The 26045-nt window shown below is 38.2% G+C and overlaps 2 protein-coding genes, 1 long non-coding RNA gene and 1 other non-coding gene across 5 annotated transcripts in view; 2 read left to right on the forward strand and 2 right to left on the reverse strand.

Moving 5' to 3' along the window:
* The first annotated feature begins 2048 nt into the window (after nucleotides 1-2048).
* Nucleotides 2049-3525, forward strand: LOC131921473 (uncharacterized). The gene is made up of 2 exons (XR_009382014.1): nucleotides 2049-2123; nucleotides 2977-3525. It is a non-coding gene; the product is annotated as an uncharacterized LOC131921473 (long non-coding RNA).
* A 1356-nt stretch (nucleotides 3526-4881) lies between these two features.
* On the reverse strand, nucleotides 4882-24921 carry Tmem167a (transmembrane protein 167A). Its single transcript, XM_059276609.1, has 4 exons — nucleotides 24792-24921; nucleotides 13351-13460; nucleotides 10688-10722; nucleotides 4882-5356 (listed from the first exon to the last, which is right to left on the reverse strand). Exons 1-4 carry the CDS (start codon nucleotides 24792-24794, stop codon nucleotides 5286-5288), a joined length of 219 nt encoding a protein of 72 aa, XP_059132592.1. The 5' UTR covers nucleotides 24795-24921; the 3' UTR covers nucleotides 4882-5285.
* On the reverse strand, nucleotides 12714-12848 carry LOC131922102 (small nucleolar RNA U109). Its single transcript, XR_009382211.1, has one exon. It is a non-coding gene; the product is annotated as a small nucleolar RNA U109 (small nucleolar RNA).
* A 132-nt stretch (nucleotides 24922-25053) lies between the features above and the next one.
* Xrcc4 (X-ray repair cross complementing 4) overlaps nucleotides 25054-26045 on the forward strand; it is a 296572-nt gene continuing 295580 nt past the window's right edge. For both annotated transcript variants that reach the window (XM_059276447.1, XM_059276448.1), the window contains exon 1: nucleotides 25054-25094. The gene's annotated coding sequence lies outside the window, so the exon portion shown is untranslated. The remainder of the gene's footprint in view (nucleotides 25095-26045) is intronic.

A 26045-nucleotide genomic window follows, 5' to 3' on the forward strand; every position in this document is an offset into this window, starting at 1 on the left:
TTCAGGATTTTCCTACCTTCATAATTTCCAAGATCCAATCCTTCTAAACCAATGTGGGCCTGCAGATCAGTTTTAATATTTGGATATTGCAAAGGAATCTTTTTTATAGTGCTGACCATCTTGAAATCCTTTATGCCTTAAACATGTGTTTCTTTAAAACAGTTTAATCTTTGCACACTACTTTTTCAATATTTAGCCTAGGATGAGTAGTTTATCAAGTATGTTGGAAGAGGCTGACAAAGTCCAGGTTTGAGCACTTAACAATCTCTACACATTTGTTTTAGGTCACTTACTTTGTCAAATAAAACCTTAAGAGTAGTATCTGGCTATCACACTACTCCATGGGTTCTCATCCCCCATATTACATGTGCATGTGTAAGTATGTGTAAGTAACTCAACCTAACTTCCAATACTTTACTTTTTTAAATCCTGTCCCCTGTTTTGTTTTGGTGAAGGACATCTATGTAAACCCTCTGAATTAAAAAGATTTTCCTTTCCCATATATGTTAGGTTTAATGGTCTATTACAATGCCATTTTGAGTTAAGAGAAATGAGAAATTTACTAATTGTTTTTAAATCAACTGGAAGTCACAATGCACAGTAAGGTCACACAACATACTAAGTACTATAATACTGCTGTCATTCTTGCTGTATATTTTGAATTTAAAGCCCAATTAAAGGCAAATTTGCTACTCACTGGTTAGGAAAAACATCTTTTCAGGAACAGGTGGAAAAAGGCTTGCACATGTTGATTTCAACCTGGGAAGACTACAGTACGAAGAGCATGCTTTCTAAAGCAAAGAACATTCCTTTAGTTCTCAAAAAAACTGTGATAATTAGAGGTTTTGGACACAAACTGATAGCTACTTTCCACAATATACTATCTGTAGGCCCTCAGTTGAGATTACATTTAAAATTGTTAGTAATCAACAACTGCTATTTTCACAGAGAATTGGAATTCAACCACCTCTGTGACAATTCAAGCCCAGATCCGAAACAAACGAAGTCAATCACTGTTTTGGCTTTTGAGGATGCTTATTTCCCGCACTGGTGGTAATACAGAAACTTTTGGAGTTGGGGTCTGTTCTGAAGTAGGTCTCTAGAGGAGGGCCACTGAAGGATAGAGCTTGGCCTAGTCCGTAGCTTCTGGCCTCATTCTCCGCTCCCTGCTGCACTATGACTTTTTGAGTCTGTCACACATTCTTTCAGAAACTCCACTATGTCTAGAAGGGAAACAAGTACCTCACAAACTTTCCCTTTGTTTCTGTCTGGTATCATGGTCACAGCAATACAGAAGTCATTTCTTCCAATACTCAGGGTTTGTAAAGATGCAGTGACGAGACTATGTGGGTAGTCTTAAGAAACAAATCAATAAAATATCACCTCCAAACTTATCTTGGCATGTCCACACTTAATGTAGATAACTACTCTAGTTATAATGGCCACCCTGTAAGTTTTATACCCTGCTTTAAGAAAACAAAACTAGAAAGATTTTGACAATTCACTTTTTATTACATAGCAGACATATGAACTAACCAGAGTAGGGTGATTACCTCCACTTTTAAATAAGATAGTTCTCTTTTCTCCAAAAGGTACTGGAATGGCATGTCCATTTATTTCAGAATTAATTTAGAGCAAAGGAGAAACAATATGAAGTTATTTCTCAGAAGCTAGTAAGTTTCTGGTGAAGGTCACAGGGTCATTGCCAGCACCACTTTGAGAACATGTATTATTACTAGATGATACAAAAGTAAGAGAAGAGTGGCCCCTAAGCATTTTCAGATTGCAAAGATGGAAAAACTTCCCAAGGGCTTTTGTGAAGCTTAAGTTCTTGATGAGTGGGAATATTTTCTGTGCATCCAGGAAATGTAAACAGTGCACTTTTGGCGTGGGTATTTGCTTTAACATCGGGGACTACTTTTATCAGATGGTATATGGGATTTTACAAGTTTCTGGAAACTGTCTTGACTGCCTAGTTGCCTTTACAATGTTTAGAGAAATATCAAGAGAATATACTATTGTATTCCACTGTCAACCTTTTTGTTCATAGACCAAGGGAGATTTTATTATCCCCCTGAAGGATTTGTGAGGCAGGAGGGACAAGACACAACTTCAGTTTTGAGGTAGGTAAAATACATGACTCTCCATGACGTCTGCCCACCTTCTGGTTCACACCATATTTCATCAGTGCCACAACACACTAAGGGACATATAATCCCTAACATCCAAGTGTGGTTTTGCAAACCACTGCCAAGTTCAAATGATTCCATGCTCTTCTAGCAGCTCTACCCTCAATGAACCATTGCTCTTCATTTTCTTCTAGAATCTTGGGATTATCTCAATAATAAGTGCTAGCATATTATACTTCACATACATTAGTCTCATCTTTAATGTACATTATGAATAAAGAGAAAGTACTCAGATTTTCTATTTTCAATGGTCACACACCATATGAAGTGTGTAAATGTTTCCTAAAACACATACTATTTACAAGTATTAAATATTTTTCACAAATAGTGGCAAAGATGTGTTGGACTCTGTAAACTTGGAAAAGTTAATTCATGGAAATACGTGTCATCCTATAGTATGAGACTAAGACTTTATTATGAAGATGGAGAAATTTATAAATTTCATATTCTTTTTATTTTTTTATTTTATTTTATTTTTTTTTTGGTTTTTTGAGACAGGGTTTCTCTGTGTAGCTTTGCGCCTTTCCTGGAACTCACTTGGTAGTCCAGGCTGGCCTCGAACTCACAGAGATTCCCCCTGGCTCTGCCTCCCAAGTGCTGGGACTAAAGGTGTGTGCCACCACCACCCGGCTCAAATTTCATATTCTTACTAACCCCAGCAGGAAACATCTTGAATGGAATCATATAAGATAGTTTCTGGTATAGGTAGAAAAGATATTAGCAAGACACTGGACTGGAGTTTAAAAGACGAATTTGACATATATGTGGCCTTTAACTATCTTCCAAGACTACTAGGAAGAAGAACATGTCCCTGCCCTGTCAATGACACCGATGAAACTCTTCAGGAGCCAAACGCCAACACAGAACAGATTGTGAGACATGGATTAAAGACTCAAGCCAGCTAGGTAACCAGGGAGAACATGTGGAGCTTGCTGGCTCTGGGTCTCAATGGCCCTCTCCCGCTCCCGTAAACTGTCTCTGTGCAGAGGCCAGCTGCCTGGCGTGCTTTACTTCTCCACATCCCACCATAGCACAGAGCTGAATATTCTGTGGGCTTCACAACCCTACACCACTCTGTGCCTTGGAAAATAGGAGTCAGTGTTCACACATCGAAAATGCTAACTGCTCTTCTTTATAAAATCTTGTAGCTTTGTATCTTTCCTACACTCCCAAGAGCTCATACTTTAAAAGAGCAGGATGGTAGGGTAGAAATAAGCTGGTATACACAGTCAACTGTTTTATATGTTACAACAGACAGTCCAAGTTAACTATGTCTCTTCTCATTTCTACATACACTGTCTGAAATGGCAAATTAAACAGAACATCTTGGACTACATCCTTTATTCTCTCCTTTTTATGAGATGTGTTCTAACTTAGGAAAAAAGTTGACAACACTTCTGGAAAATTCAGTTGGTAGCAGAGATGCACAACAGGTGGCCACCCTGAAATCAGACCTTGAAAGGTTACTGTGCACAAATACGTTGATGAGGGAGTCCTACTGTTGGGATGCCCTGAAAATCCTTGACCTAATATGAAGCCCAAGATGCAGTTCAGAGTAGAATAGTTACCATAATATGATTTCCTGTCCAAAGTACAATACACCAGTTTTAACTAGCTACTAACATTCTAAAGATCTTTTTGAAAACAGATAATCCCAAGAAACCACAAAGTAAGCTTCCTCGATGTTACCCTAGACTACAATCCATATAGCTTCAAGCAGTCTGTAAAAGCTAGTGGTCTAGCGAGCTTTGTGCCCGTTTGGGCTACAGAGTGATAGATATATGCTGCTTTAAAGAAGGCTTCAAGTTCAGCACTTTTTGTTTCTGTAGGAATTTCATTTCTAAGAAAAAGTTTCCCTTTTACTTTTTTTTTTTTTTTTTTTCCGAGGCAGGGTTTCTCTGTGTAGCTTTGCGCCTTTTCCTGGAACTCACTTGGTAGCCCAGGCTGGCCTCGAACTCAGAGATCCGCCTGGCTCTGCCTCCCAAGTGCTGGGATTAAAGGCGTGCGCCACCACTGCCCGGCTCCCTTTTACTTTTAAAGGTGCAGCCCAAACCAGTATTTAAATGATAAATGTTATGTGTAGTAAGCGTTTTCAGGTAGATTTAATTCCTCTTAGCTTTGAAACAGCACTGGATTTCCAGCTGAACCTGAAGAACTGGTGAACACCAACTTCTAAGTGCCCTTTGATATGTATGCTTCATCGCCAGTCTTCTCACACCCATATTACAAACTGCCCAAATTCTTGATCAGTGTCAAAGCTGAGAGATACTTAGACCATAGTATCCAGACTGAGCAGGTATGAGATGTGTTTATCATCTACGAAGTCAGAAGTGATTCCAGTTTAAGATGACAGAAAAGAAACCAGATTTAAAGTGATGCACTAAAAACACAACAAACCCACCTTTGGGATAACTACAATGGCTGCTCTATTTGGAAGGCTTGACACTAAGAGAATGAAAACCACATGAATTATTAGTCTATCACTGTTCCACTGCTTTTTCCATTCTTAGAATGATCTTTTTCATAGGACGGCATCTATGTCTTTGACCACACTTGACCAGAAGCCTCACTCTTAGGTTAAAGAAATATTTTTACACCTGTAATAATTTGCCAAGAACAGAGGTACTCTGGTTAGCAATCAAAATGGTTTAAATATGAATGCAATCCATAGAACAGTAACAACAAAATAGAACAATAAAAACAGGCCAGTCGTTAGAAGGTCTCATTCTGTGAAGACATTTTCAGCCCTAGTGAAAGGAGCCTGTGGAATCCGCCAGCTCTGTGTTCTACTTCGTGCCCTCAAGAACCTTATGAAAAGCAGTCCCGACACAACAGAATGACGTTTGCCAGAGTGTAATACTGGATGACAGAACTGAGGTTGATCGCTATAATCACATTCCTGTGTATTAAACTGTTACATCTTAATTATTTATATAGCTCATTGGTCCAACAGCACAAAAATAGAGAACAGCATCTCAAAATTTATCTCATTTCATGTTCAGAGATAAAAGGGTTAACTATTCTTCCCGTTATTTTCTGGAGGCAAGTCCTTGTTTACAGAGTCTGATGGCAATCACACACTGGTAGTTTCCAAAGCTACTGTATGAAGAGGATGCTGAAGGCCATCACTATACAGCATACGGCAACATAAGGACTCTTGCGCTCACCTGTTGAAAAAAGGAAGACATTCGACTTAGTTGAACGAATGACTAATATGGATATGATAAGGTTACTACTGAGAGATGAGAGAACAAGGAGCCAGAGGCAACATAAAACAAGCTCAATACAAAGTGGTTAACAAGGTGTTAGAACTGCAGCCCAACACAAGGCAACAAGAACCCAAACCATTCTCATCACGTGCTGTGTCCATGTGCCTTCATGCCACACTGCATGGTGGAGGTTAGAGGACCACTTTGGAGTGGGCTCTTAACTTTCTTTCCAACTGTCTATGAATTCTGGATCTTGAACTCGGGTTATCAGGCACGTGCTACTTCATGCTGAGTCATCCTGCGGGCCCATCCCAAGATTTTATTTTGTTATTATTGTTTTTGTAACTGTGTGGTTTGCAAGTGTGAACTATGTAGATGACAACGTCACATCTCAATGTAAAAAGGCTGGACATGGCTAGCTGCCAAGCTATTTCCGAGACTTGTTCCTGAAAGTACCAAGGCTGTGCCCCTATAGAACGTAGTAGAGAGCCAAAGAAATGCTCTCCAGCAACTCAGAGCCTCTTTCTGAAAAAACAATCAAACAAACAAACAAAAAAAAACCCCCAAAACAAAAAACATAAAAAAGAATTTCTACCTTAGGAATCTAATGCACAGCATTCAGCACTATCTTCTTTATATCATGGTACCAGTTCATGACACTTGAAGCCACTCATATGTGAAGACCAGCAAGATTGCCAACATTATCCCATTAAAAAAAATAGATATAAGCTCCCCCAAGGTGATGACTACTTCTGATGGATATGGTACCGAGTCTTTTACAGTCAAACATTCTTTATTCAAAATGTTTGGGATGAGAAGGTTTTTCCATTTGGGAGATTTTTGGAATAACTGACTACATTTCATTGATTGAGTATCCCTAAAAAGCTGGAAATTCTCTCATGTTTGAATATTTTGGTTGTCATTTCCACTCACAAAGTTTCCGAAATCTCAATATTTCAATAATTTAAAAGTAGATGTTAAACACAGTAACTTCTTGAATGAGTCAATTCCTATTCATTTAAGAGTGTCTGTATTTGAGACTTTCCTTCACTGATCTAGAGATCTGATGTTGGCTTGTGAAAACGTCTTGGCAGCACACAGACCCTGTAAGGGGACGTCACCTCACTTTAGTTGTTGCTGCTCCTTTAGTAACTGTAAGCTGTACTGATTCAGAGGACAGCAGGCATAAGAAAGAAAGCAGCAGTCACATGGGAGCATCCGGGTTCTTTGCAAGCCTAAGACCCGGCTCTGACTAGCCTTACGTTCTTCCATGATATCTAAACTTCACTGCCCTATAACTAGGCGCCTTAGTTCACCTTAGATCCTCATTACCTGGCTCTCATGAATGTCAACCTTGACACCCTCATTAACTAAAATTCCCAAGGTCACTGTAATGTTCAGAGCCTCTTCACTGAGCCCACACTGATATGTTAATATGTTTATGTCTATTCAAAGCCAAAGTCACAAAAGTATCACATATAGTTTAAAAAGCAGACATTTAGCCAGGGTTTTTGCCTACAATCCCCTCTTCCAGGAAGATCATCCTATCAATGTGGTCCACAAATGTGTCCTCAAATCTAAACCAAACCAAACCAAAAAACAAAACAAAACAAAACAAAAAACCCAAATTAAACCAAACTAAAGCAAAACAAAAACAACAGATTTGGTGTTCTCAAAGTTTTTTGTTGTTTTGTTTTTTTTTAATTCCCTTTGCCCTTCCCCCTTTCCTCTCAACAGACATTTAATAGACTGCCTTCTATTAAAAAAGGATCTATACTGAAAATGGGGTTTTTAGAGTAACATTAACTAAAAAAAAAAAAAAATTTAAAACACACTGGTTGACAATGCTAATTCATTAGGGCTAAAGTCCCACAAAGCACCTCACTGATCCATAAACTTTAGGTAGATGTTATAAAAGCCTGTTATTCTTTTCAGGGCTGGTATGTTCATTGCTTAGCACAGTCATAGTAAACACCCAAAGGGAGCAATTATGCCTGTACTGAGTTTTCCATCTGCTCAGTATTAATTCTTGAGGAAGTTCTTTTCTTTCTCATCTCATGACTTAGAATGCTATAATTTACAGATGGGTTTCATTTTCATGTTTTTCATTTTCTTAAAAGAGATTGCCATGTGGTAGACCTAAACATCTTTAGTTGAACTTGAGTAAGAACGTTGCTTGTCAGGTTGCTGCTTTGTGCAATGAATGGGAAACAGTTGCTGTCATGTGATATCTAGTAGTATAAGATGATCTGACTGTTCTGTTAAAATCGCATCCTTTTTTGTGTAGACAGTGTCAAGAATAGAGAGGAGCAGGTGCTTGAAAATGGTGTCTCAGCACCAGAGTTTTAAACGCTAGTTTGCTAAAATAAAGCAAATGCTTTTATTCTTGTAAGAAGAAACACTTTTAAGTGAGCCATTCAGAATGGGGGGGGGGGGGGAGACATATAAATAAATAAAGAAGCACAAAGAAAAGGAATTTTTATACCTAGGCAGAAAAACAGCATATTTGAGGAAATCATTAAGACAGGTATATACTACATGTCTGAAGCTTTAAGCTACACCCCCTTCTAGTCATAATTATGAACAGAAAGGACACTTGGGTTAGCTATTAAACAGAACTGTCTACATATCTAATTCCTACATAAAATGGACCTAAAATGCACCTTTATGTTTTCTTTTGGAGTTGGCAACTTTCTATGATGGAGATGAAAACTCAGCTCCTCAGTGCCAGATCTCTGGTGTCTCTCTTACAGTTATACTTAGGTTCTTAACTACCTTGTTCTTGGTTATACTCTTGGTTATATATACTTTTCCAGGGTGACTTGACTCCTAGGCAGTTTGGTTTACTTATACTTAGCAATGAGCATTAGGTACTGAGGGTGGTGATCTGCTTCTCTTCTTGGTTCTTTTTGAAGTATTCAAGATCCCTTCTGTTATTTTTGGGTTTGTAGCCATTATTCGTGACTAAGTGGCAGACAAATATCTATACAAATCTCTGTAAATCTAAGTCAGGCCTTTCCAATGCTAGCATCACTAACATGTTGGACTGGATAATTTTATTGGGAATGGCCATATACACATTGAATGATGTTTAGGGAACTCAGTAACCTATATTCACTATATGTCCCAGACTCTAGTTTTGACAATAAATTGTTCAAGGTATGTCTAACTTCATGCCATGGAGATACAACACTGTTATCTACAAAATTCATGCATAAAGAGTACAATAAAGAAACAAAAATCTCAACAAGTTTTTTTTTTTTTTTTTTTTCCCCCGAGAGGGGGGTGTTTCAAGACAGGGTTTCTCTGTGTAGTTTTGGTGCCTGTCCTGGATCTCACTCTGTAGACCAGGCTGGCCTTGAACTCACAGAGATCCGCCTGGCTCGGCCTCCCAAGTGCTGGGGTGAAAGGTGTGCGCCACCACCACCTGGCTAGAATCTCAAAAAGTTTTAAGTGACAGCGTTGGGCTATAAGCTGAACACATATGCTAGAGTCCCAAATATTCCCTGAATAATAACCTCTTGTCTAGGCTACACATATTCTTTTGCTAATTTAAAGCCAATTATATTCCCCATGATAGATTCTCATGCTTATTTCCACAGGAAAGAAGAAAACATCATGTTTTAACTTCATGTTAAAAGCACACTTAATTGTCAGGGGGATAATGCTGATTTCAGAATGGCTTTGAATAAAGTATTTTTCTGTGAAATCCTTTGTTTTTTATCAATTATCCAGAAGACATAGAAACTTAAGGATAATTTACTATTAGATTGCTAATTTCTCTTAGAAACTTGCCTATCATCTAAAAGTCCAATGGAAGAAAACCTTTTCTAAAAATTAGTTCAATGACTAACAAAGAGTGTCTGAACACTAAAGACCAATTTATACCTCAACTGTGCTTAGGTATGTTACACTGGTTTCCAGGTCTTTAGAAAAACGTCTAAGTATTGTTGAGCTTAGGTTGTACTGTGAAACTTTCAACAACTTTGTTTCCTGTTACACACCATCTTCTAAGCTTTTTATGTCTCCGAGAAGCTGGAAACAGAAAAAAATAAAACAAAACAGGAGAACCTAGGAACAAAGGATAGTTTCCCTCAGGAATGGGACTTGTATATCCTTAATCCTAACTCAAGGATTAAGTTTGGGGCATGTGGTCTGTTGATAAACTAGCTAAAAAGACAGACGTATTTTTTACATTATGAAATTAACTATGTTTTGACAGGAGAAAGTAGTTTCACAGAAATTCAAGGCTAATAAAATACTAAAAAGATGACAAATTAATATATATACATGTATATGTATTTATGCATGTATATATATCATGCAAATAATTCCAAGGAGGACAACAAATTTCATTTTCAGTCTAAGTACAAATGCCACAAAGTATTTTTTAATTAGACATGTTAAAAATGATATAACTGATTATTAAAAACTACTAGTACTTTTGAATTGCATTTCATTTATTTACTGATCATTGAATTTATGTGAACAGTGTCAAGTGTGAGGATAAAATAAGACGTTAACCCAATGTATCACAGGCATACTTAAAATGTAAATAATCTTACTATTCCTATTAGATGTGAAGCTCATCCTTAGTTATCCAAACAGTATCATGAGGGCTGCTGAGATGACTGAGTGAGTAAAGGAACCTGTTGCCAAGCCTGCCTCTGCAGGAACCATGTGTGGGAAGGAGTAAAGTAGTTACTACAAGCTGTGCTCTGAACTTCACATGTACAATGCGACATGTGCACCCTCACCCTTACACAAATATATAAAAAAAAACCCAAAACCTTAAAAAATGTAACAAAAGCTTTAAAATTCTAATTTACAAATTATCAAAATAGCATACATGATCCAAAAGAGCATGGTATAAACATGTACTAACAATACTGTCTAAATTTGCTGCAAGTCCAGAGACACACGAGATCTGATACTTGATTTCAATATGTTAATTCATTAAACTTCAAGTTCCTTATCCCTTTCAGAAGCAGAAAAGTTATATTAATTAAGTAGTAATTTTGAGAAAATGGTACATAGATAGTACTAGAAGTTACAGAATATAGCTCTGTGTTTTATTAACCTCCTGTTAATAAAACATTGCAAAGTCTCCCATTACATCTACTTTTAAATATCAGAAAGAAAACTGATTGGGAGAATTCCGTAAATTCTTGCAAAAAGAGTACAGAGGATTGAGAAGCCTAAAACTGACATTTGATTGCCATGCGTATAATATAACTAAAGTGGCCAATAATTTACAGCTGAAGAAATGAATGGAGATTAGACACTTACCAATTCGGGCACACTTCCAAAATATTCCCAATAGTCTATACAGGATAAAAAAGAACAAAACATTTCCTGATTACTGGGAAAGCCAGTTCATTCCCGACAACATCACAGAGAACAATAATTCTACATATTGGATTTTAACATCTGCTTGTTGGACATGGAGCCACCACTTATATATGAAAATAGGACTGGATACACCAAACCACCATTGGACAGAAGCCACTATTAACTGGACTATATGTGTGTCACAGGTCAGAACTAGTGTAAGTTAATGTGAAAGTGGTGAAATTTATACAAGAACTCACTGAATTAATTCTATTAACTTCAAGTTCCTCATCACTTTCAAAAGTAGAAAAATTACTTGTTAAGTAGTAATTTTGAGAAAATGATACATGAAGATAGTTTTTAGATTAGTTTTTTGTAACATACTAGAAGATTTATTTCTTACAGAATATAGCTCTGTGTTTCATTAATCTATAATTGTATACTCTAATGCAGTCCCTACCTGTGCTCATCAACAAGGAAATTAACATAAATGTGTGGTTACATTTTTAATATAATGAGAATTATTAGTTTAGGTGGAAGTAAGCATGATTTTATTAAGTGTGACATTTAAAATGTATATTCTAGGAATAACAAAACGAAGATGTTCTTTTTAATTCCATGAATAAAACAATTATGAATTAAATATACACACATAAAGGACATCACTTATTTGGAATACATAAAAAACAGCAGCTTTGGCAAAAACAAATGAGCCATCAACAGAGAAATTTAAAAAAACAGTACAGCTACCATTTTGCTGGTTTGAGAATAATATTATACATACCTGTAATTATATTTATCTATTTTTATAATTATGTTTATAAATGGTATACTAATTAAGACAAATCAACCTTACTTATTCCTTATATGAAGACTGGATCAATAAAATTATAGAACTTATATTTCAGGGATATTTCTATACTTTTTCCTTCATAGAAAGGTGGTCAGTTAATCATCCCACGCGAACAGCAAGCTAACAGGCAAATACAAGTCTGAAAATAATTTAAGCTACTGCCAAGGCCAGACTGTGCTTTAACTCAGCCCTACTTATTGCTGTGGGGCTGTGAGGACGTTCTTCATCTCTTTACTAACAGTCTCCACGCCCGGAGCACTTTATGAGGAGTAAATGATTATATAGAGTCTGTGTTCAGGAATGTCAGGACTAAAGGATCATGGGACAGAACTCTAGGTACTACTCAGAATTGGCTTATTCTTTACCGAAGAGTAGAAAACTGAGGTCACCCATGCAAAGCCATGTGTGTTGATTCTAGGCACCTATAGGTCACAATAAACACTAAGGATTTGAAGCTACTCTGGTTGAATGAGTTGAAGGACACAGCAAGATATCTGAAGCGCCTTCATGGGAAACTCAGAACCCTGAACAGTTTGAAATCACTAGACCACAAAGGGCATGTCTTTCCAGGTCTGATATGCTAGAAATAAGGAGCTTTTTTTGAATCCTAACCTGGACTTAGTTCAGACCTATCAAGCATCAGTGAGTTGCTTCAGTGAGTTTCCTAAGACATGCATCTGTAACATCTAGCATGCTGTTTATTTTATTTTTTCAAAGGAATTTTTTGTTGCTAAAAAGCACTCCAATCAGTTGCTTAATTTCTATGGCTTGAATGTATCTGCATCTGCTGATAATGCTATTAGGGTTAGGAGAGTAGGAGGAAACGAGCTAAGAAGCAGTCTTTCAGTGCAGCCCTGTTCTAGACCATTTGAATCAGCTTTTAGAAAATGGAGTTAAATTTAAATAGTGAAGTCACCAAAAATGCATCACATCAGATATCTAGGGAACTCCACCTAAGCATGGTAAATACAATGACAAATTTATTGTGAGTCTCAGAGAAAACAAGTAAAGGAAAGAGAATCTAATAATTACCTTTACAGAAAAGTAGTTCTGATCTATAAGTAAAATTGTTTCTAATCACTTTAGCTTATACTTTAAAATGTATAAACAGGAAAGCCTTTTGGGGGCCTTTAATGTAGGAGAAATATACTACTACTCAACCTGTACTGTAAGGTTGGTAGCCCTGATAACTCCTTGATCAATGTAGCATGTTATGGATACATTCCTACTCCCAAAGAAAAGAGGGGCAGACATGTCCACATGCAACTTCCCTTTGAATGAAAAATTTCATGACAGGACTAGAAAAGATAAATACTTGATTGGAATTTTAATAGTGACTACTTCACAAGAACTCCTATTTTCCTAGATCTTACTAATTATATTAGAATTCCAAATAACTGATTAACAGAATAAAATGCTAGGAGCTCAGAGAAGAGGGTGGAATGGGGAAAATCATGTTTATAAAGTTAATGGGGCATTGTGATAACAACTGATAGATATTTAACATGTTTCATCTTCAGTTAGATAAATCTTTGGTCTGCTTTTATTCAGTAGGTGAAATATCAAGTCACACTGGATCATTTTTGAAATTTACTTATTAATTTAGTAAGGTACTGCAAATATATTTCAGAGCTTTAACACATGAAGAAAATGTAAAAAGTTAGTCAAAACTAAGTTATAAATAGAATTAAACTGTCTAATGACTTTCATGGTAATTTACATTTGATGTTGGTGAGAATTGACTTGACTGATATCATTAGTAACATACCCAGTTTTATTTCTGTCCAGGAGGCTGGGTGCCAAGGATCGGATATAAGCACACGTACATATAAGCAGCAAGATTACAGTCAACAGACTCTGAAAATTGAAAATGGCAGACTATAAAGAGAGAGAGAGGAAAAAAAAAAAACAAATTAATATCACAAGAGAAAACTTTGTATCCAAAAAATGCCAGACAATTCCACATTACAGGCAAACAAGATGTTGTACAACATGCAAACCAGCACCATGAAGTCTTTCAAGATATTCTTTTCTTGCATTCTTTAAGGTAAAGAATGCAGGAGATGCAGTAGAAAATGTCAGTTCATGAAAGTGAATGTCATGGATTCAAAACGTCTGAGCAAAGTCGACTCAGTATATAATTAACACAGATGTTCAAGGCATGCAGCGTACTAGACAGCAAACAGTGTGGTGTCCACATGCTGCCAGTGGCTGGCTCTGTGACCCCAGGGGATCATTGTGCTCTTAGTCTTCACTTGGAATTTACAAACCTGGGCAGAGCCAGGGAGAAAGATTAAATACTGACTAAAGTTTCTTTCAGCTCAACTTTTTGCCTGGGAGAAGCATAAATTATGAAATCATGTTCCAAGCCTTGACAAATATTAAGATTATTAGACATTGGTGAAAGAAAAGCACCTGCCTTTCCTTTTCAGCTATTTGTTATGTAATAGTTCCTTCCTCTATTGTAAAGTTTTAATAGGAATCCTATTATATATTTAAACAGGCAAACAGGAAACATTTACATTTCAAGTGTAAGTAAACCGGAGTTTGGCTCATTCTATCAATATTCAGCCCCTGTTCAGGAGCAACAAGTGCCCTAACTGCCGAGTCCTCTCTAGACTCTCAGCTCAGCTCTGTCAGGAAGTCTCCAGGAATCCAGCTGTCCTCTGTATTTCACACACAGTTATTTTCATGGCCTAGGCCACTTTTGAACTAGAGACCCTCCTGCCTTCGCCTCTCAAGTGCTGGGGTTACAGGTGAACACCCATGCTTTTCCTTAGCAATCTCTTCTCTACCCCTCACATAGCAACTGACACTTCCATTGTACAAGTCACACCCAAAGCGCAAACACTGCACTATCAGACTGTCAATCTAACACCTGGCCATGTGCCTGAAACATAGTGCAAATCCAAAGAAAGATGTTTCACTCCTAACACTTCTAAGAAGTTGTAATAGCATCATGGTATGTGATAAATACTCTTCCATTATTAGGCTCTTCCATTAGCAGGCACATAAAATACAAGAATACCACTCAGCAGTTAACAGTATGCCTATTTAGTAAATTTAGAAGTGAAAATAGATTTCTTTTCTTTTTCTTTTTTTGGTTTTTGAAGACAGGGTTTCTCTGTGTAAAAGCTCTAGCTATCCTGGAACTTGCTTTGTAGACCAGGCTGGCCTCAAACTCCCAGAGAGCCACTGGCCTTGCCTCCGAGTGCTGGGGGTTAAAGGCGTGTGCTACCATGGCCCGGCTAGATTTCTTAAAAACCAGGAGGAATATGTCATGATTATTTTTCAAAGGTAAAATTGCTACTTGTAAATGGACTTTACTTGAAAATCTCAGGAGCTAGTGAAAAATGCTATAAACATCAAGGGAATTAAGCAAGGTAAGAGTAGTACAGGATCAAATCACACACATCAATAACCTTCAGAATTGTAATATTAACCAAATGAAAGACGAAACAGAAAAAAAAAGACTATAAAGATAGGAACTAGAACAAAAGAAACATCTTAGGAGGAGGAGGAGGAGGAGGAGGAAGCTGGAAAGGACCCCCAAACCCCAACAATCACGTTAAAACACATAGAAGGCCACTGTGTAGAATTAGGATAGACTGAATGGAACGCTGTGAAGCTAACCTATAAAATGAACTTAATAACAACACATGACTTCTGAAACAGGCAGCTGATTCTCAAGGTTAAATGTGAAAAAATAAGCAACGGACAGGAGAATTTAAAGAAGCCCTGTCAGGCATTACTAAAATTATTTTTATATATTTTTATAATTAAAACATTACTGAAAAAAATGTAAGGATTGCACATTACCAATAGTGTTTTGTGTGTGCAATTTCATGGATTTGTACTTGTATGTGGAGACCAGAGGTTGAAGCTCAATATCTTCCTGCCACTCTCTACCTTCGTTTTTAAGGCAGGTCTCTCATGAAACTTGAACTTTGCTAATTCAGCTAACCTGGCTGGACAGCAAATTTCTCAGTCTCCTGTCTCTGTCTTCCCAGCCATGGGATTATTGGCCAACTTTGGAAAATGTAGCCACCGGGGGTTGAATTCAGGTTCTCATGCTTGTCCAATAAGCAACTCACCTACTGAGACATTTCCCTAGCCCCACTTACTAATATAATCAGTGACAAAAATGCTTATATACAAATTGTAGGTATTGGCAGACACAATACAAGATCTCAATGCTAGTATAGTTTTAGCCCTGTAAAAACTGACACAAAGTGGGAGAAAAGGGATGGCTGTGGATGGATTTTATTAGTGAGTGTTAGTTTTATGGTCTGAAAAGGATGAACAAAAACATTTGTAATCGCCATTTTAATGCTTGCTTTCCTATGTAAAAAATTTGTTCACATACACAGCAAAGGTGATATTTAATATGTATTGGCTTCTAATTAAATTTGGTTTTAAGTTGGCATCTGTGAAAACAAGTGGTAACATAAAAAAAATAATAAATAGAAAACACTGCCAAAATGATTGTCTTTCAAACATTTGATACATACACGAATACACTGATAGTCTTTCCTCCTAGGCAAACGACGATATGCATATTTAGGGTACACTCTGGGAAATAAAGTTGACACTGAGGATTTAAAGTTAGAGTGCACGAATCTTTCCGTATTTGGGGCTTATTAACTAACAACTATTACTGACATTCATCTGGTATTCTTCTTCTTTTTCAAAAAATAATTTATGTGCATTGGCATGAAGGTGTCAGATCCCCTGAACTGGAGTTACAGATAGGTGTGAGATGCCACATGGGTGCTGGGAATTGAGCCCAGGTCCTCTGAAAGAGCAGCCAGAGATCTTAACCACTGAGCCATCTCTCCAGTCCCCATCTGGTATTCTTTTACACTATCATCTTCATAGCCAACACAGTTATTATTATCTTTATGTTATAGATGACACACACACAGCAATTATCCAGTTAGAAAAAGATGGATACTTTCCAAACTAAACAGTAATATATTTTAGCAACTGTAAGAGATTGCTTGGAACCCTGGGGATTAAGACAGGTTTTCAAAAGGAAAAGCTTTAATAAGAAAGCAAATACATGACAATCCACAAATGATTTCATTTGGAAAGACCAAGAATATGGTAGGCTCCAGAAGAGATAACATGGCAGGCAGCATGTCTCTGTGTGTGGGTGCGGGGGGAAGGGCTGGCTAAGAAATTGTAGAAATAATTAACAGACTTACATTTAAACAAAAGATTCCAGTGGTAAATGGTTAGTTTTACAATGTAGGTTTACTATGTTCCTAACAGGGTATCTAAATTGAGGATTTTATCATGTGTCCCCCCTCCTGCCAATGTCTTTAAAAATATGGTTAATGGTAAGACACCCAAGCTGGTCTCTCACTGATTGTGTGTGTAGGGGAAAGTGGAGTTGTCCATGAAATGCTGAGTATGCAAAAGCTCATCTTAGCCTTCTTTTTACCTTCCTGTGTTTGAAGGTTTTCATAATAAAAGATAAAACAACACTCACCATCATGCCTATTATTAAGTGGAATGTGTATATATACATTTGTGTGTGTACAATCATTTACAAATGAAAGCTGTTTACATGTACAAAATATATGATATATACAACTTTGCTCTGGGGTTTAGGAACTCTGTATTTTAAACAAATAATATTAAATGGTAAAGTCTTTCAGATGTACTTAGACTTAGGTCAAAAGAGTGTTTTCTATGTTATGGACATCAGCCTGTCACCTGCAACATTTCTCCTAATGCTTAGCATCTGCTGTCTACTGATACAAACTTAGTCTCTGGGTTAAGGGAAACAGATGTCCTTATTTAGTAGAAAAATAAATGAGACTTTCCATATGACAATGTTAATAAGGGAAGAATGGAAGCTAAACAAAGAAAATACATGATAACAAAATAGAAAGAGGCAAATTTCATTAATGACAGGCATTACTGAGAAAAACTAATGTAGATTAGACCACCGAGAACACTATTTTGCTAATTATCCAAAGTCCACAAACTGTTGTGAATTTATATTTACTTGTCAAAGACAGTTTGGAGAAATAAGCAAAGACAAAATATCCTGATTATGTCAAAGGCCCAGGCTGTGATGGATCAATGTAATTTCTACCTAGTATTCACATCTATCACTACCTGCAACTCCAATGTTCTATCAGGAGCCTGACTTTGAGGGTGCTCACACCTTGAAGAGGTCGTATTGTTCTAACTCATTCTAAGACATACAATATATACATTTTCAAGAGGTTTGTATAGGTGAGTAAGTAAACTTGCTAACTGAAAACTCCAGATACTTAATTACTCTACAACTTAAAATACTAATTATAAGACATGCTAATTATCAAGGAGTCACAAATATATATGCTCTTGTGTGCTAATTTGCTAATTACTGTTTTTGTTTTTTTTTACCTTTTAAAATCCATGGGTAGTACATGTAAATTTAGATAGTTACAGGTATCAAAGTAAAATACAAAACCCTTCACAGGGTTCCGACTTCTTTTCTTTTCTAGAGCAATGGTTCTCAACTTTCCTAATGCTGCGATCCTTTAATACAGTTCCTCATGTTGTGGTGACCCCCAACCATAAAATTATTTTCATTGCAACTTCATAACTATAATTTTGTTACTGTTATGAATTGTAATGTAAATATCTGATATGCAGGATATCTGATGTGATCCACAAAGGAGATGTGACCCACAGGTTGAGAATCACTGCCCTAGAAGATGATCATTGTTATCTTTACATATAAAGAGACTCTAGTTCCTTTTCTACACATAAACATGTATTTATGCAGATTTTGTTTTTAATGGGATGCTGCCACAAAGGACAACTTAGAATCAACATTTCCCATGTAAGTTGTTCATTCTTTTTAGCATTTAGGGTAGTGCCACCTTTCCTTACCTATACTTTAATTTCTTACATGCAAAAAAAAAAAAAAAAAATTTGTTAACCTTCTCTGATAGGCACACTGTCTCCAAAACTTCACTCTTCTAGTGATGTGCAACAGCCACACCAAACTATCTCTTCTAAGTGATGTGCAACAACCACACTAAACCATCTCTAGTGATGTGCAACAGCCACACTAAACCATCTCTTCTAGTGATGTGCAATGATCATACTAAACCATCTCTTCTAGTGATGTGCAACAGCCACACTAAACCATCTCTTCTAGTGATGTGCAATGGTTACACTAAACTATTCTTGCACAGGTGCAGGTGTTCCTTAATGGGTTGTTGGTGAGAGACAGAGAGTACTGGAAATGCCGAGTTAAAAGTAACTTATGCATCATATTCTAAGTTCTACTCACCCCCATTCTATAAAAGTTGAACAAATTTGTATTTTCTAAAATATCTATAAAAAATTTAGACAGCTCACATCTCTTAGACGAATTGTGAAATATGATGAATATAAAACTTATGTCCCCAATGAAATATTAGGCTCCTACTCTGCTAAAACTACTACAAATCTGGGGTCTTACACCAATACAAATTTATTAGTACCTTGTATTTCTAAAGTGCTTTACAGCTCTCTGATATTCTGACACATACGTCACTATTTCTGTGGCTATGACCCCACTCTTCTCATCTGTTAAATGTTCTCGTGACTATATTGCCCTCTCTCCCCCAGAATCTTCCAAATGAAAATTTGGATGCAAAGTCTTGTCACATATTTGTGTGTGTGTGTGCAAGTATTGTTTTTTCATAGGGTGCATTCTGTCTACCATATCTATAAATGTTTCTTTTTCATAAAGAAGTATCAAATGACAGTCCCTTGAATCAGGGGCATTCACTGGAAAACAATACTAAACACAACTAATAGTAACCTTAGGTTGGGACACAGAAACCCTTCCTTGAACTTAGATCACTCAGAACTGTGTTCTTAATTTTAGAACACTGCATTAGCGGCTCCTAAATTATTTTCCTCTTAAGTTCAATTATAACTCTCCACTGCAGACTTACCACCAACCATAACCAGAGCTTCCATTAGCTTGGAATAACCATGTTAGTCCCCTGAGTTAATATAGCCAGATGAGAAGCCACTTGATAATCTTTCTGAAGAAAAGCATTGTAGCCAGAAGGTTTAATGCTAGGGGATGCCTTTCTGTATGCTGTGAATATATGTTGTTCCCATTGGTTAATAAATACGCTCCTTTGGCCTATGGCAAGGCAGCTTAGAGGCAGGCAGGAAAGGAGAGAGATAGGAAGAAAAAGGCAGAGTCTGGGGAGATGCGAGCCAGCTGCCGAAGGAGCAACATGTAATGGGACATAGGTAAAGCCACAGAACACATGGCAAAACATAGATTAATAGAAATGGGTTAATTTAATATATAAGAATTAGCTAGCAAGAAGCTGGCCATAGTCCATACAGTTTGTAAATAATATTAAGCCTCTGTTCGTCTGAGCTGTGGGACTACAAACTACAAAGCACAATTTCTTAAATAGTGAAATAACAAAAGGGTCCAGAGGCATTCTTTTTTCTAGAGCCATTCCTGAATGCTAACGCTATAGCCACCAAGTTTGGATATGGGACCTTGCTCTAGAATTATAAATAACAGCTTAGACATTGTTAATAGAACTTTTAAATTAAAAATCTTAAGAAACCATCTCTAAACATTGGAAATATAGAGGAGGGGGTTTAGGGCCAAACAATAAGTAAGTACAAAATAAATCTTAAAAAAAAAAAAAAAAAACCCACACAGGGAAATACATACATTAATATGGTACACACTATTTACCTATAATTATTGGTTGTTGACAAGACTTAATTGACAGAAAGGATGCTGTTTTAACTTAGTATTAGATCACTTTGGCTCCTTGCAGATTTATTTTTATCATCAGCAAAACAAAATGTTCACCTTATTTGCTGAGTAAGAGGCTTCTTTGAGTATTAGTCTTAGAGCTTCAAATATTTATTGCTCACGTTTAAAATAATTTTTTACTGATTAATTTCCCCAGCTTAACTCAAGTACACTTTAAAATTAAGAGTTAAACTACAAGGATGATCCCAGCTAAGACTACATACAGCTGTATGTAGTCTGAACTGGCCATCTCCTGTGACAGGCAAGACTTCCAGTAGAGGGATTGGGACACCAACCTAGCCACATAACCTTCGACCTGCAGTCTGTCCTGCCTATAGGATATGCTGAGTGGCACAGAGATTGTGGGAGTGGCCAATCAATGACTGTTCCAGCCTCACACACATGCCACAAGAGTTAGCTCACACTGACACTGCCCAGAGTACCAGGACCCAGAGGCTGGGTGGCCCAGAGAACTACGATAGAACTAAACACAACTGGAGAGAAAAAAATATCAATGTAATGATGCCTAATGATATTGTGCTATACTCAAGAGATTGATGACTAGCCCAACTGTCATCAGAGAGCCTTTATCCATCAACTGATGGAAACAGATGCAGAGAGCCACAGCCACAGATTTGTCCAAGCTCAGGGAATCCTGCTGAAAAGAGAGAGGAAGAACTGTCGGAGCCAGTAGGTCAAGGACATCACAAGTAAACCCGACAGAATCAACTAACCTGGGCTCACAGAGTCTGAACTGACCACCAGGGACCCCACATAGTCTCTGAGTCTTTTGCTGGCTTTTGGGACCCTATTCCTCATACTGGGTTGCCTTGCCCAGGCTTAATACAAGGGGACGTGCTTAGTCTTACTGCAACCTGATATGCATGTTTTGTTGATATCCATGGGAGGTCTGCCATTTTCTGAATAGAAATGGAGGAAGAGAGGGTGGGAAGGTGGGGATGGGCAGAGGAGAGGTTGGGGGCACTGGAAAGAGAGAAGGGAAGGGAAACTTTGGTCAGGATGTATAAAATAAATAAATAAAGTAAAAAAATTTTTAAGAGTTCAACACCGCTGGGTGGTGGTGGCACACGCCTTTAATCCCAGAACTTAGGAGGCAGAGGCAGGTGGATCTCTATGAGTTCGAGGCCAGCCTGGTCTACAGAGCGAGATCCAGGAAAGGCACAAAGCTACATAGAGAAACCTGTCTCGAAAAACCAAAAAACCAAAAACCAAACAACAACAACAACAACAAAAAAGAGTTAAACACTGAAGGCAATATTCAAAACACTAGCTAGACTTGTTTTACATAAAACTAAAGTAGTTTATTCTTTTCTCAGGGTAGAGAAGAACACAGAATCAACATCCCTAACCTAATTATGATAAAATTTATACCATGCTGGAAAAATGGGTCAGCATTTTATAATTTGCGAATCTAGGTCAGGTCGGCATTTTCCAACTAGATTTTATTTAGAACTTCATATGTACTGTTGTCTTTTAAAAATGGGAACCGTAAAAACGGAGATAAATATTAGCCTGCAAATACAAACACACCCTATCTACAACAGTATCACAAACTGCTGGAACACATAACCTGTCCTTCAGAATCCAGAGGCTACTGCATATCTGGACTACTTAACACATACATTTATCATTGAGTAAATCAACATTTCTGTTTCAGAAGTGCATAAAGACTCACTTTCCACTACAGAACTTTGGTGGTGAGTCAAGCTACAGTTCAGAGTTCACACATCTCTGGCCGTTTCAGTCACTATCTAGTCCAAAGGTGGAACTAACACTTGATTAGTTGTTTTTAAAAAAATGAATTCTTCATAGGATACCTCGATAAAATGACTGAAAAGATATTCTGAAGGGCAAAGAGCAAATCATACTATGAAAAAATGTATTTTGCAATCAAGAAAAGACAAAATAGAGGCTGGTAAAACAGAAAAGCTGAATACTGAGAGCCAGCCATGTATCCCTGGCTGCTCACTAGAATCAACCAAAGCTTTAACACACAAACCCCCAAATTTAGATTTAAACTATAAAGAAACTACAATCTCAGGAAACTCAGAAGTATTTTATTGGTGGCTAAGCACTCTAAGAAATCACTGCATCTACATCACATTCCTATTAACCTTGTGCAATGGCTTTCAGAGTGAAGCTCATCAAACATTTTCCTAAGGTTAAATTTATTTTTATAATACTAAAGACACATGCTTTTCCACTGTCCTTTTCATTGCAAATACAACCAAAATTATCACCTAAGCTTTTCTCCTACAAACCTGTCTTTACTCTTGGATTTCCTGTGTGATTAATGGCACCTCTGACCAGTAGAAAGGACCAGGATATACAGTGACAAATGGAGCTGCTAATAAGTTTAAGACTTATCTTCTATGTCATTTAAAATCAATATGGTCTTGGGTAATATCCTTAATTTTTTTATGTGTTAAAATATTTATGGCCAGTAACATCTCTAATAAAACATTGTATACAATTATATTTTCTTATAACACTTAAAAAAGTAAAACTTAGAGATTAATAAAAAGTCCTACAGTTCAATAATACTATCCCACATCCTTGCACAGCCATTCTACATGTACAATATACGTACAAATACATACAGTTCATCCTCCAATGTGGGTTATACATCCACGATTCAACAAGCCATGGATTGAAAAAAAAAAAAAAAAAAAACTGGAAAAGAAAGTTGCACATGTGCACAAAACACACCTGACATTTTTCCTGTTACTGTTCTGTAGGGAGACATGAAGATAAAATTTGAGGCCTGGCTTTACTTACTAGGTATATGAGTCTAGGCAACTCAGTCACCCAACTTTTCAGTTCCTTTACCTGTAAATATCTTAGACATCAGAAGTTGAAAGGAAGACAATGCTTAGGAACTCCTTTAAAACAGAACCTGATACACATCAAGTACTAGTAAATAGAGGCTTGTGTTTTGTTATTATTCTTTTTTGAAAAAGTTAAATACCACCAATCTTAAACTAACTTGATTTTATCTAATATGAAGGACAGGATGAGGAACGCACCTTTGACTTGTTCTGTGAGCAAAGTAATTCTACTTCAGTTTCTTGGTAATAGGCAAGAAAGCATTCTTCTAAGTTTAGTAACAGCTTATTAACAACATCCTTATGGCCAAGTGTATATTATTGTGCGGTAGGTAGCAAAAGAGGCTGCAATGGCCAATAAAATATTAACCCAGAGAACAAAAAATGTTCCAATAAATGCTATCTCCTTTACCAGGTGCTAATCTTCTTTAGGAAAGAACTCCAACTTATGCATAAACGTAAGTAGTTGTCAAGAAAGTAGGAAGGACTAATTGAGCTTCTGACTATGGTTCTAAAGGCTGTATACCTTAGACAATGCTGGAGCAACTTCCAGGAACTCAAATTCAGTACCTCTTTACCATAGAAACCCGGGTTGGGGGTGAGGGGGGCGAGGGAGGTCATGGCTGCTTTTGAGATGATAACACACATATGCTTTCCCTAGTACTATGTTTATAAATGGCTTCTAAATTCACCTAAGTGGTGGTGCAGGGGAATTTGACATTTACCCTAACACTGGTAATATGTCTTCATACACAGTTTTCAGTATCTATCAGTAATTTCTACTTTATCTATGCACTGGCCACATGGGGCTTCCCGTTCCTTGCCTTAACTTTGTCGCTGCTCTTTTGTGATTTGCAGTGCAAACTTTTCTGAGGTCTAAACTATTAAATAATCCACAACACAAACATGAAATCCCAGTGAGGGTGGTGGTCTGCGAGGAGGAAGGTCCTGGCCAGACAATACTATGAGGAAGCACATTAAGCTCCTACACGACAGATTCACCTTTGCAGGGAACTCAAATCATTAAAAACATCCGTTTGCAAAGGAGCACCATTAGAACTGAAAGAATGGTGTGGGAGGGGGCCCTATCTCGCCTTGGATTCAACAGGTAAAACGGACGGTGCAGGACCTAGAGTTAAGGAAGACAGCAATCCATTGATTACTACTGAAAGAAGAGGGTTGGGCGAAACACGGAACACATAAAAGAAGGGGGGAAAGGAAACTGAAACTCCAGCGTTTCAGAGTAGATGTCCACAGAGATATGTAACCGACTGGTCGAACATGCCACCGCTATTGTACTAAACAACGCAGCAAGGCGACCTCTTCGCGAGAGGCCTAAGCCACCACCCGGGCTCTCGGCCTGATGCTCCAGGATGAGCATCGGGGGCCGCATGACTCCTGGGTCCGTGCAGCCTCGGGTCCCGGAGGATCGGGCTCCCGCCCGGGCTCCCGCCCGGGCTCCCGCCCGGGCTCCCGCGCCCCACAGCGCCCGCACCATTCCCGCCGCCGCCGCGCGCGAGCCCGCGGCCCCTCCACGAAGCTGCACCGCGGCCCAGCAGCCTAGGTTCTTACCATAGTGAGGCCGGTGCTGGTCCAGCCACATCACCCTTCCGGGCCGGGGCGGAAGAGGATGCACGCCCGCTGCGCTTCCCGCTCTCTCCAGCCGCCCGGTTGGGCCTATCGCGGCGTCTCCGCCCAGGCTGTGCCCTTCGGACTCCGTGATAGGCTCCCGTGACCGGAAGAGGCGGGCCGTGGGCGGTGCCTCGCCAACCTCGGAATTAGCGGACTCTCTCATTGGCCGCGCAGGTTTCTCGCTGGGTGCCCACGTTTTTTTTTTTTGTTTTTTTAGGAAAACGGAAGTGGAGTCACTGAGAGGTAGGGTCCGGAAGTGGCTGTGGCCTTTTTCCCTAAGCAATGCCTTTTACTTGCGCTTTCCTTTTATTTCTTCCCGTTTCGGCCTCCTGTGGTTCCCTGCCATTTACTGCCAAAGCTACTGAGTGCGCGGCTTCTGCCCCGCCTGTGACCCCGGAGCCTTTCGTTTGTGGACCCTAAGGGATGTCAGGGTTTCCTGAGGTGTGCACCTGTTGGGGTCCCTCCTAATTTTCTCTTTTTGTAGTCATTTGAATTTTCAAGGGTGAGAGGCTCGTTGGAAATATGCTGTATTACTGTGTGATGGACACTTGTATTCAGAAGGCAGTGTTCGGTGTCCACCACCCCCCTCACGCCCCCAATAACTCGGCCTTTCCCGGCCCCCTCCTTTTTGCATAGTCTGCATCCGGGCCTTAGACCTTCTAGGCCCTGAAGGGAGGGAAAGAACTCTATGGTAGCTACTGGAAAGTACTGGCCCCTTGCCAAGGGGAGTAATTAGCTTAGTATAATACCATTAGGTAAGACACTCTTTTACCTCTAGTTTGCCGTGTGAGTTTTGTAGATGTGGAGAAGGTGTGTTCAATTATATATGGTTCTTGGAATGATTCTGAAGTCAGGCATTTTTTCAGTCTTTCAAGTGTATCAAAATTATGGAAACCCTGTGTATCCAAATACTGGCTTTTTCCCCTTAGGCAGTACGGTTTTCATTTTTATTCAGAATGTTACCCGTTCTTTAATTTATTGGCCTAGGTGATGTGTAGAAAGCATGAGTGGAGGAAACTGACGCGGTACATTGATTTATGAGCTCTATTCAGCTGAATCGTGAGAATCCAATACTTAGGGCAACACATTATTTTTACTTAGTGCTACATGTGATTGTTTGTTACTGTATGGTATCTGAGATTTTGTTTGGGATTATAACTAGATTTTTAAAATAAACTATTCTCAATTGCTGAA

The sequence above is a fragment of the Peromyscus eremicus genome, chromosome 11 (assembly GCF_949786415.1).
Source record: "Peromyscus eremicus chromosome 11, PerEre_H2_v1, whole genome shotgun sequence".
Lineage (NCBI taxonomy): Eukaryota > Metazoa > Chordata > Mammalia > Rodentia > Cricetidae > Peromyscus > Peromyscus eremicus.